This window comes from Apteryx mantelli, chromosome Z (genome assembly GCF_036417845.1).
Source record: "Apteryx mantelli isolate bAptMan1 chromosome Z, bAptMan1.hap1, whole genome shotgun sequence".
NCBI lineage: Eukaryota > Metazoa > Chordata > Aves > Apterygiformes > Apterygidae > Apteryx > Apteryx mantelli.
The window spans coordinates 72,731,925-72,744,378 of NC_090020.1; the positions used below are offsets into that span (position 1 = coordinate 72,731,925).

At 42.0% G+C, this 12,454-nt stretch overlaps 1 protein-coding gene across 1 annotated transcript in view; it reads right to left on the reverse strand.

The window, feature by feature from the left end:
• EGFLAM (EGF like, fibronectin type III and laminin G domains) overlaps nucleotides 1–12,454 on the reverse strand; it is an 83,980-nt gene that overhangs the window by 57,342 nt on the left and 14,184 nt on the right. The window contains exons 2-3 of the mRNA XM_067316167.1: nucleotides 2,700–2,812; nucleotides 438–521 (exon numbers count right to left, since the gene is read on the reverse strand). Coding sequence (XP_067172268.1) covers nucleotides 438–521; nucleotides 2,700–2,812 — 197 coding nt within the window. The remainder of the gene's footprint in view (nucleotides 1–437; nucleotides 522–2,699; nucleotides 2,813–12,454) is intronic.

A 12,454-nucleotide genomic window follows, 5' to 3' on the forward strand; every position in this document is an offset into this window, starting at 1 on the left:
ATCCTCTAACTCACAAACTTACCTGGGTCAGACACTGCAATATGTACACACAGATGTTGAGACTCTTAACTGTGCATAATGGCAGAGTCATGCAATTCCCCTTTCATGGGGGAAGTGCAGTGAATCCCTTACTGAAAATACACGTTCAAAATTGGAAGTTATATTTTAGTAAATGCCAGAGGTCAGTGCAAGTAAAATGCACAGCAAGTACCAATAGTTTTACACTAAAAATTAGTCAGACAATGAGAAGTAAAAATATATCACAGCCTTTTGACTGGATTACAAAATATTATGATTTGCTTCTTGCTTAATACAAGAGCAGATCTGGGGCTTGGATCCTGGGCGTAATTCACAAAGCAACAGCAACTAGAGAGTTGGAAGTTCCCTCTTGCAAGCTCCATTCTAGCGCCTGACTATTGATGAAAAGAAATGCTTACCATGCTAAGCATATCCAGACTCAGGGGAACATCGTGTGAAAGTGGTTTGACTGTTTTGTCTTCTTCAACCTCCGAGTAAAAGACCTTGGGAAGAAGATAGAGTCAAGCCAGTTCAAGCAGTAATGCAATGCTTCAGAATGATTTAAAAACAAGCGCTGTTATCACATTGTGGACAGCATTTAAGTTTATGATCTCCTACCTTTCCAAAGGTATGAAAAGCTAGCACCCATTGACATTCCCTTCACATTTGTTAGACCTTGTCATCATGACCAAATGACACCATCTTACTGTCTATATGCTAATGATGCAAAACACAGCCTAGCTTTCAAGTCAGACTTGAACTGACAACTTTAATTGTGCATCATCTGGCCACAGTTCGTTTGAACAGGTGAAGATTCATGTAACTGGTCTGCACAACTTAGGCATTTTACTTCATATAAGGAAGCTACTGACATTGTGTGATTATGCAAATTGCTTTATCATAAATGTCTCTCTTCACATCTATTCATGAATATAGGAAACTAATGAACCACACAGAATTTAATTTCCTAAGCACAGAGAGACCTTGAGATGCCAGAGCATCCAAAACTAACACCAAGCAAAGATGGTTTAGGTACAGCACTATAAATGCTATATTTGTCATCGGTTTTATTATCATGCCATACATGAGCTCAAGAGTTAAACTGCGGCTTGGATATTTCATCTACTGAATGAACAGTGAATAATATTTCTCATATGTGACTATAATGTATTATAACTGTTTTGAAAATAGTATGACATATGGAAAAGTCACTTAAACTAGAAGAATTTCCAAGCAGTCAATGTCCTTTTTTTGGAGTTGATACCAGAACTGTAAGCAATATCCCAGTATTCACCCCTCCAATGCCATATGCAGTCCTATTTGCTGCACCTCTGTTTTTACACAGAAGAATGGACCAAACTACCTACAGTGCCTGGCAGAGAGAGGTTCTGGCCACAGCAGATGCTTCCAGGTGTGCTATATTACTCATACTTTTACAACAATAAAAACACCTCTGTAGGTGTGCTGCATCAGTGTCATTTACAAAACCACGGGATGAAGGGGTAGGTGTACCAGCAAAATTGGTTTCAGGAAAGCCCCTCATGCTTCTGGAGTACATCAGTATTACAGGCAGTAAGGAGTTTTCTGCTCACACCTTTTTATGTAAAACTGAATTTTAGATTATGTCCATTTTTTCTGGAAATTTCAAAACCTTTCACTGAAAATGCTAACCGAATCACAACTTTTGTTAGTTTCTGTAAAAAGGGAAAATGACCAATTCTAGTAGATATGCTACGTCTTTGGTGCTAATTTGCCCAGGCAAAATCACCTCCGATTGATTAACTTCCATTTTGGGACTGAGCTTCATTGCCATGGAACATCTAATAATGCCAAGTTACAATCCTTCTGTTGATGAATAAATGACACATTTGTGCTCACTGCTTTTCTGCATGCACAGTAAAACATCCTGCCCAATTTAGGCTAGCCACTCGGTTTCGTCCAGCAGGCAATTTGGGGGGGAGGGGGGGCAGGGGAAGGGACTGAGAGGGGCCAGAATCCTCCCTACAGAATTGCTGGGTGAAACAAGGAAATTTCTGGACTTCTTCAAAGGAAATTCACCACAGAGGCGGGGGGGGGGGGATAAAACAGGGTTCTCTGTGATAGTTAAGGCCAAAGCTGGGCTCCCGGTGATGTTATGCGGTAGAGTATCTATCAAGAGGAGCACACCATGGAACTGCCTCCTTTCCCTGCGCCTACTGCCAATGTGGGAAGGTAGGAGTTTAGCTTGGAAGAGCTCTTCCTGCTAATGCAGTTCTCAGGCTGGAAGTATGAGCCAAAGGATCTGAATGGCCCTGAAATCACTACAAATCTTCCTTCACCTGCACAGTGTAACACTGACCTGCTCTGCTGTATTTCTTTGTTCTATCAACTGCAAAAAGCTTTGAGATCCTTGGGTGGAAACCACAACAGAAGAGCAATCTATTCCCACTACAAGCCATTGGCATGCAACCCAAATTCCCATCACTGCTTGCTTCTAAAACACAAACTGCTAATTTCTTAGAGTTACAATTCAATCAGTTCAAGTCCACCGTCCCCTGAACACTTTCTGGGCAATGACATGATTTGTCATTGCTTTGCTTGTCATTTGCCTTGCTGCTTGCAGTTTCCTTAGGAGTGATGCATAGGTCTGAGGCCATGCAGTGTATTGCAGTTCTCTACTAACAATATAAAGATTTACTCACTGTATATCCCGTGACGGTGCTTGCATGCTGCTTTGGCATTCTCCATTGTACGCTGAAAGCTGTGCAGTTCAGTGAATCCAGCAGAATATCTAGGGGAGGCCCCAGCCTATCTGCTTCAAAACAAAATGACATTGTATAAGAAGTCACAGGACAGAATCTCTCTCCTTTAGTCACCTGGCAGGTATGTATTTAAAGAGAAACTGATATGTACTACTCTCTTTTTTAAAGACTGTCATAGTCCACAACTCATACTCAAATTGGTTGTTACCTACCCTAGAAACATGGTACTGATTCCCTCCTCTGATTCCTCCCCTGGAGGAGGAGGAAGAGGAGGAGGAGAGCAGGCAGGACAATGGATGCACCTCAGACTCCAATGCCACCAGCAGAGGAGGTATCACCCCCCCTTACTTTTCCCATCCCCGAACTTGGTCCTTCTCCCTGCCCTGCCTGCAGGGACAGAGCCTGGTCCCCTGTGGAGTTAGTGAGCTAAAGCAGTGCTCAGAGGGTGCTGACAGGCACCACTGTCAGTCCACGGTAGGCAGCGGGAGGAGAGACCAGGAGACAGGGGGGACATCCCCCTTTTTAGTTGTAATGAGCTGTTAATCAACTCATGACACGTCATGTTCCTGCACCTTCACTCAGTAGCATTGAGCTTCCCCCTCATTCCCACAGGCTTCAAGTCCAACAGCGAAATCCTTGGGCTCTGGGAGTGTCCCTCCGGCCTATTACCTGCATTAGATACCAGCTGCAGGTCACTCATACAACCATTCCCACATATGTCTAAATGTATTTCTAAGTTCATCTCCTCATTGACCTTCTGTTTCTCCTCAGTGATGAGGAAAACAAAACCAGTGACGAGGAAAACAAAATGCCTCATCCTCACCCCATGCTGCTTTGGCACAGGCTGAGAAATCTCATTTATGAGTGATCCAAGAGATGGACAATCTCCTGATCACCTCCAGAACTTCAGTTCCTCACTATCGCTACAGATGGGAGGGACAATTTTAGAAGTAAGCCTGCAAAGCTTAACTTGATGAGAAGCGAATGATGGAGGGGTCAGTTCCTCCCTCCCCCTCGCTGGCTGCTGAGGGTTGGATGTGGTTTATAACGACGGGCTTCCTTGTTTCGCTGCTGCATGCCCAAACTGATCTTTCGGTCTTGCCAAGATCAATCAAGTCTCTCATCAGATGAAAAGGGAGGAGGGTATGTTTATAGCACTATATTGATCTCAAAGTATCTGTCTCCCTCCTTTTACACTGTACAGGTCAGCATTTCAATACAATAGCTAAATTAACTACTGCAAAACAAAAAGGTGGGAGAAAAAAAAAACCCTGAGATCCATGTCTCTAGTTACATGTTAGCAACTGTATTTACTGTATGAAAAAAGAGGCAGGTGGAAGAGTTTGTCTATTCTGCAACCAGAGTAAATTTCTAGTGCAATACAAACTTCATTACCTTACTCAACTTCTTAAGGAGATTTTTCAGGGTGTTCCTAATTTTTGAATACATAATGTTTCTTGCCAAAAATACTTTTCCATTAACTGAGAAGGATCATTAGCTTTAGAAAAACAAAGGTACTTTATCTAGTAAAATAATAAGGATCACAAGTCAACCATCCCCTTAAACTCAGTAAAATTCTGAAAAGAAATTCTGTCATTTCTAATCAAGCCTCAGGGATCTTGAAGCACTTGCAGGGCCTCTCCTGTAATTGTAATGAAAGCACAGAGCAGGCATCTGACCTCTGAAAATGAAACAAATGATGAAGATGTTGTGTACATCGAGTATGGCAAGCACTAAGCTGTACTTACCTGGAGAAAAGACAGTAACAGTGTTGCCCTCCTGCTTGAAAGGATTTAGCTGTTTTCTAGGAATCTTCAATGCAACTCATGTCCCCAAACCATCTCTCACACAGTGTTTGTGGGCTGTGGGAATCATTTTGAGGTTGACTGTGTATGGATTATGTGATCAGGGCCAAGATTTTCAACACAAGTTCTCTAAATAGCCACCATTCATGCTCTTGAAACCTAACCCACGTCATAAACAACTGCAACAGAGAACTGATCAAGATATTAAAACAGCAACTTCAATTTTTTGAAGGCAACAGATCTACTATATATAGTTTTTTGCGTGCCTTTGCCTATGAAAATTGTAAGCAAAGGCTAAGAAAATCTGATTTTCTTGACTAGTTCTGAGAAAATATCAAGAGAAATCAAGCTACTGTAAAGGTCATTTTAAAATATGAAGCAAACCTACATCAGATTTACACTTGTCACTTCCACCAACATACTTGATTTGAAGCTAAATACAGAACTGAACAGCTTACAAACTCTCCACAGGATCAATCAACAATACTTGAAAAGTTAAAATAAGAGTAGAACTGATATTCTGGTCTTTTTAGGACGGACTCTGCATTTTTCTGCTACTAGAAAACTTTTTGTTCTATAATTTTTAATTTGAAAGACCAAGTGTGACTAGACGGAGTCTACACTTTACAGTAAACACAAATGATTGTTTTCTTCATCCTTTTACATATTTATTCTTCCACTCCATTCCAAGTAATCCTGGATAGTGCTAGGTGCTATGATGAAAGGATAAATATAAACAAGGTTTAAGACAGCCTAACTTCCTTCACCACTCAGTCCTTGTAACTGAAGCTTGAGCCATTCGTTCTTAAAAAATATTCCCACGGACTTCAGGATGAGTCTTTCCTGGGCAAAGGCTGTGCAAGGACCGTATGCAAAGGGCTACTCATGAAGACCTGTCTTTTTGTTGAAACAATACAGGGAGAAAAAACACACTTTCAGAAAACAAGACTACCGGTTGTATGTTAGAGGTTTATATTTCCTAGACACACCAGGGATCTTCCTTATCAGCTAAACTTGAAAGAAATTCTGAAAATGAATGCAGTATTATAACATCTCTAAGAAGTTCTTGCAGATGTAATAGGACAGTGCTGTCCTTTTATGTTATATAGAGAAAACACACTCAGGGCTCCAACCTATATGAATTGTCCTTATCCACTGAAATTATCTAATGAAAATCAATGGAAGCATTCAAAAAAAGTACAGGCTGCACTAACAGATTTTAGTTAGTAAACACCGGCCAGATTGTCAGGTTCTCTCCAAGCCTTTCACATTTCTCAGACAGTAAAATAGGGAGCTGAAGTCTCCTTCCAACCACTTTCTAGAGATACCACCAGCATCCTGCAGACAGTGGCAAAATTATCCTCTTTGCCTTCCTTCCCTTAATTCCCAGAGAAGGGACAAGGAGGAGCTGAACATGTCCTACACAGATACCTCAGTAACCAAATAACCAGGCAGGGTATCAAGCAATGCAGTTGAGGCTAAACTAGCCACAGCCTTTTAAACCTGAAGGCAACTGTTCCCAGGACCCTAAGACAGGGCCAGCCATAGGTTTTAACTGTCCTTACAGTTCCCAGCACAGGCTTAGCCTGTGGCAGCTAACACTCTCCTGGGAAGTCCCCGGGATGGTCTGGAGGATAGCCCAAGCCAGAGACCATTTTCGTAGGTCAGTACAGACACCTTTTGGGAAGAGATGGAGTTTACCATATGGGTGAGAGCCATACCATGCCACGGCACTTGCTCTTTGGGCCCTGGCCCACTTTCTTTGCTAGCACAGACTTAGTCTCACAGATCTCTGCTTTATTCAGGGGCTCTAAGTACAGCAGAGGCCATCATCTCACTTGTTTGCCTCCTGCCATACAGCCAGGACCATGAGCTAGACCATAAAATATCAAAAGTATGGACAGGTAAGAACAGCCTGGGCTGAAATATCTCTAGGCTCTCTTAGAAACAATAGCTCTATTCAGGCAGCACTTTTACATTCAGAAAATACCTTACTATCTTCACAATACCCAGTGAGGTAGATAAGTATTGGACCTGCAATAGTAATAGAGGAAAAAAATACATCCTAAACATTCACTCTAATGTATTTGTGCCTTCCTTGCATTACTTTCTGTGGAGATTCTACTAAACAAGTTTTCCGGGAGGCATAGTTGCTGAAATAACATACTTTAACCCGCTATGATAAATATTAATATAAGGCAGACTTCAAATTTCTATTTTGAATGCACTATAAGCTAATAAAATTATTTACAGAATGTTTTTGGTGAATAATTTGGAAAAAAACATAAATTTCAAAAAATGCAATCCATCTGTAGACTATCTGCAAACACAGAAAGGCAACATCTGTTTAATAAGCAGCTCCACTATGAATTATTCACCTAGCCCTACTAAACATTATTATCTCCAGTTCACAGATGATGACACAGACCCAGAGAGACAAATACTGACCTCAGGTACACCAACCTATAAATTGTCACTGGCAGAATAAGTCCTAATTTACGCTAGAGAAAATGAGAGCAAAACTGAGTCAGAGAGGTCAACACTTTCAATTGCTTTGTTTAATTTTCCCTAAAAATGAGAGAATTTCCTTAATGCTGTGAAGATCATGGCAGGAAGGTATGAGGCATGTTTGGCAGCCCAGCAACACCGCTTCCCAGTCTGCGGGCGACTGCAGGATCCTCCCCAAAGCAGCCCGGGCACCACATCAGCTCGCCCCACCACCACGCGCATCTGCCCTCCCTGGGACACAACCGCACGGCAAACAGCCTCTCTGCGCTCACTGTGCCGGGCAAATCGCTGAAGCACATCGCCTCCAGGCCAAAAGCATGACAGAGGAAAAGGAAAACCTGACCAAGCTCTGCACCTCACATGGAAGTTATTTCTAGAGGAGGCTAAAGGAAAAGGCAAATAGGACTATCTCATACCGTGCGGCTGTCCCCATGGTCCTCCTCTGTCACAGCTTGTGACCTTGTCATTTATTGATGGGCATCTAGGGATTCAGAGCAGCATTGCCAGAGTCTGAATTTCACATACCCTGGCAGAAAGCAAAGAATGTCCTTTTTTGGGCTGAACATTCCCTTCATAGCCAGGACTAAATAACTGCAATATCTGACACATGCAATGTTTATGCCACTGAGATGCAAAAGCTCTCATGGCTTTTAAACAGTTGCTCTGTAGCATCATATCAAAGCGGTTTGTCAGCTCATCACAACTGTTGTAGTACATATTGCTGCTTCACTAACAAATTACTTTGAGATAAATGTGTGCTTGAGGTATTTTGTAAGATTTTACAGAACATCAGGTATTAGGTACACTAAAAATGGATATTAGAACTGGTCTTAACATCTGTGGTTTTATGATACAAGCACCATGCTTGAATGTTAAAACAATTTTCAAGGGTAAAACTCTTTGGGTATTTGTAGTTTCCCCTACAATTCAGGTCAGAAATAGCTCTCTTCTGAAAATTCAGCATGAAATTCCCCTTGATCTGGTAGCGCCATGCACAATGCGAGAACACAGCTGAGCCTGCTCCCCTCTGCAGAGCTCCTGGACGGGAATCTGCACGTGCAGCAGGGTGCCGATCAGCCACACACCTGGCATAACACAGCACTGCGGGTTCAACCTGCATGGCACAGCTGTGACAAAGGCAGAAATACTGCCAACAGGACTTAGCAGGATGGCAGGAGTACACCGCACAGTCCCATTTGTAGTGCAACTACAGACAGCAATGACAATTTTCAGAGCAGGTTGCTCTATCTAAAATTCTTGTTAAATATAATCCTGCAAATGGCACGTGACTTGATGCCTGAATTAGATCAGGGCCTGTTGTCGCAAAGAAGGAAGCAATATATCTACAATATACTGCGAAGATTTGTCTCAGTGATGATCCCACCTGCAAATAACCTCTACAGTTGGATCCTGTGAATACCTAAGAACTCATGGACACTGGCGCTAGTAATGAAGAACAAGGAAAGAATTTATATAAAAATAAAAGGAAACACTTTCTCTACAAATACAGTCATTCCTCTTTCCGGCCAGTCAGGCACAAAAAGTTTGATATTGCCCAAAATGCTTTAATGAAACAGGAAATGGAAGCTATGATCTTGGTCCCATGCAAATAAATCCATTAATCAATGGGGAGCACTCTTGCACATATGACTGTGCACTGTAAAAGCATATCAAATACAAGACAAGTGAGGACTCAGCTGTAGATAAACAATGTTGAACTGACACTGTTGCATTTACTTCTCTGCTTACAGCTATTTAGTTTATTGTTTATAGATTCCTTAGGTTCTGTACTTCTAAAAATATACAAAAGCTACTAAAACAGTGAAGAAGCTACCAAACAAGTTCTCCATGTGAACTGAAGAATACATGAGTCCTCTCCCTCAGCTGGAGTAAATTTTAACACTATTTATTTAAATCTTTGCTTCATGAAAGCAAGTCAAATTAAAAATGTTGAAAAAATTACCCATCCATAAAAGTCTCATTTCTATTCATCACAGCTGACAGATTTCTGAAAATTTAAGAGTGACAGTGTGCATCCGTACTAGTCAATGAAATGTGCCCAGCACTGTTATGCTCTCACCCAGAGGCCAACTGGCAAGGAATGGCCTTGCCATCCTGTTGTATCCATCCTATTGTGTCCATCCTATTGTGCCATACTGTTGTGTCCATATTATTAAAGTCCCGCACTCTATAATCTGGACAGACCCATGCAAACTGCCTACTGGAAATGGTCTCTGGCCTGTGGCAGCTTCTCCGTCACCCCAGGAAGAGGGGAAGGATCTGCTGTGGGAAAGCTAGTCGATCCGGTGAAAAGCATGCCAGACACCACGGGCAACAGTCAACAAAGTACCAGAGCCTAGGGATGTTCCTCGGCACTGTTTAACACCCTAGCTGAGACGCAACTGGCACGTCTACACTAGCAAACCTAAGCAGAATTAGCTTGGGTATCTAATGTGAACACTCCAGTTTAAATTAATCCACACCCCCAGCCTAACCATAACGGAGTCAGGAAGAGCTCAGAAGCAACTGCTTCAGGTTGACGCCTTGCTCCAATTATTGCAAAAAAATTGCTAGTGTAGACATAGCCAGGTTTCTTCCTCAATCCAGTCATGAAGTGCCCCCCAAATCTTCCTACAGTGATGAATAGTTATGGAAAAAAAAACCTTAACCTTCAAAACAAATACATTTCTTATGTTCACAAGCTTCAAATTTGAGGCACTTCAGAGGAGTTGGATAAAGCTTGTCACATTTTCATGTTTCCATGTTAGTGGAAATTTCTCAACGGGCCGTGGCCATGGGCCAGCAAAATGAAACAGCTGTTCCATTATTTTATTTTTAAATCTCTGTGGGCAACTCTTAATAGGTAGTGATCAAAGAACCTTTTATTTTCTAGGTTGATGTGTCTCCTATCTCACAAAACAAGGGAAATTTGCTGTTGAAATACTGTCACTAACAATATGTCATGAAATGATGAAATAGGAGTTTAAAACCTCATGAAAGACAATTCAAACTAATTCTAAAATTAAGTTTTCAGACAGAACCTTTTCCCAAAAAGAAAAAATCCTTCAGATTCCTTTTGTTTCAAACATTACTTAATTCAGTTCATTAGTTAACGGGAAAAAAATCTGTTTTATTGAAATAGAATTTTATAATGAAAAAACAGTTTTCAAGAGAAGATTCTGGCCTTTCCTAGTGTTAAAATAAAGTATATTATGGCCTGTTCGCTCTCTCACTGAAATAATGGTGAAACTCTCATTTGTAAAACAATAAACATTGATAGGGGCTTTTTTCACTTTTCTTCTTTTTACAGACTGAACTAGGTTATGTAAACACCACAGTGGAATGAAGACAGCATGACAAACCAAAAAAGGTCAGGAAATCCTAAATGAAAAAAATGTGCCATCTTTTCATCCCTTTGAAGCTTCTTCCAACTCCCGCTGCTCAGCAGCAGTATGTAAGAAAGCAAGAATCTCCCAACCACAATAATCACAGAAGACGACAACGGCATCAAGACATTTTCAGCCAGTCTCTCCCGATTCTGCTTGTGGTGCACTGAACAGCAGCATCAACCTTAGAAAACATCAAAAACCTGATAAATCTTGGTGGTTTTCTCTAAACGAGCCACCTAACAAAAAGCAACAGTGAGGAAACTGAGGGTGCACGTGAGGAAACAGGTAGGAGCAAAGGCCAAACTGGTTCCTCTCCCTTTCATAACCTCCGGCAGAGCATGGACGGAGGAGCACGGCATGTCTCCTCACACCACTGCTATTAATCCACTGGATCCAGACAAGAGAAGATCCCCCTGGATCACCTACACATTAGCACAGTCAGCATGACCACAGGGACTCCAGCTATTATGGTCCTATGGAGTCACCAGGGTTTTTTAGTGCTCCGGACGGTGTTGCACAAACCTTTTGAAAGTGGGTGAGTTTTGCTCCAAAGCAGTCAGTACCTCCGAGGCTGCTGTAGTGAGAAAGCACCTTGCAGTAACATCCGTGCACCCGGAGGAATCACTGCACTGAAGCTGCACCACTGCCACGCACAGCTGCAGAACTGCGTAAGGCTTGTCTCTGGATCAGGCCCTTCGCCCCCCGTCTGGAGGAGCCGAATAGACTCCAGCCACGAGGCGCAGCTCTGGACACCTCTCTCTGTAGTTTCAGTTGAACTTTCTCTGTCCTAAGCTAACTGACTTTTTATTTCACGCGCTCTCTGCTTCCCCCCAACAGTTATCTTCCCTCAAGTTCATTCCACATTTAGCTTTCCTCTTACCCTCAGCATCCTGCTCCATTGCTTTTTTCTATTCTTTCCTAACCGAACCCCTCCACTGCCTTGCTGTGACAAGTAAGCCATATGCTGTGATCAGGTTGTTCACCCATACACTCTCCATATACTCTCTTGCCTTACTCTCTCTTTCTTGCCTTGGATACATCCCATCTACTCAGGTCATAAGCTCTTCAGATCAGGGCATATTTGGTGCTTGGGGTTTGTATAGCTCCCCAGAGCACTACGGGACCCCAATTTCAGCTAGCCCTTTGAAAATACTGAAATGAACACAATAAAAAAAAATCAAAATAATAACAGGCTCAGACTCATGTGATGTTTTTCTGATGCAGTATACAGCATCTGCTTTCTGTCCCAGGTACATTTAAGGTGACTATGATCAGAGTACTTATAGCCCAGGTAAAAGGAATAAAGGGGACATGGCTTAGAACTTAAGTTGCAGGGCAATACATGCAACGCAGGGAATCCCACTAAAAATGAACAGGCACGATGGCAGTAGTGACTGTGTCTTTGCTTTTCCTGCTTTGCCTTGGCCCTGCAAATTGCAAAAGAGAAGGGAAGAGGTAAGCATGGGGAAGAGGCCCCCTTCCTTGTACTCCTTGTGTAAGGCTCTTACTCAGGGAAGGGCTCCGATTCTGGGAAGAGGAGAGGGAGAAAGGAACTTTTCCACAGAGAGATGGTTGTTTCATAGTGTGCAGTGACCAGTTGTTCTAGAAGTTCATGTGAGAAGGAGAAACAAATGATTTTGTAAAGAATTTTTTAAATGAATTACATGTAGAAAAAAATTCTAACTGGGAATGGTTAAGGAACAGCTTTTGTGGAATTCCTGATGCTAAAGGTTATTACAAACAGGGTAGACCATTATCTCTAAGCGAAGGTCTAAATTTATACCTATCCTAGGTTTAGTGAAGGGGAACAGACAGGGTAATTTTTGGATATCTTTTAGAGTCCTGTGTGTCTTTGATTATTATAGGTTAGAAGCTGGTCTGCCTAACACAAGTACATTAACTGTACTTGCATTTAGACACTTAGTGAAATATTTCTCCTGATATAAGTGCCTTACTGCCCTAGCTAATGGAAAGAGGTAAGTGGAGATGTCTT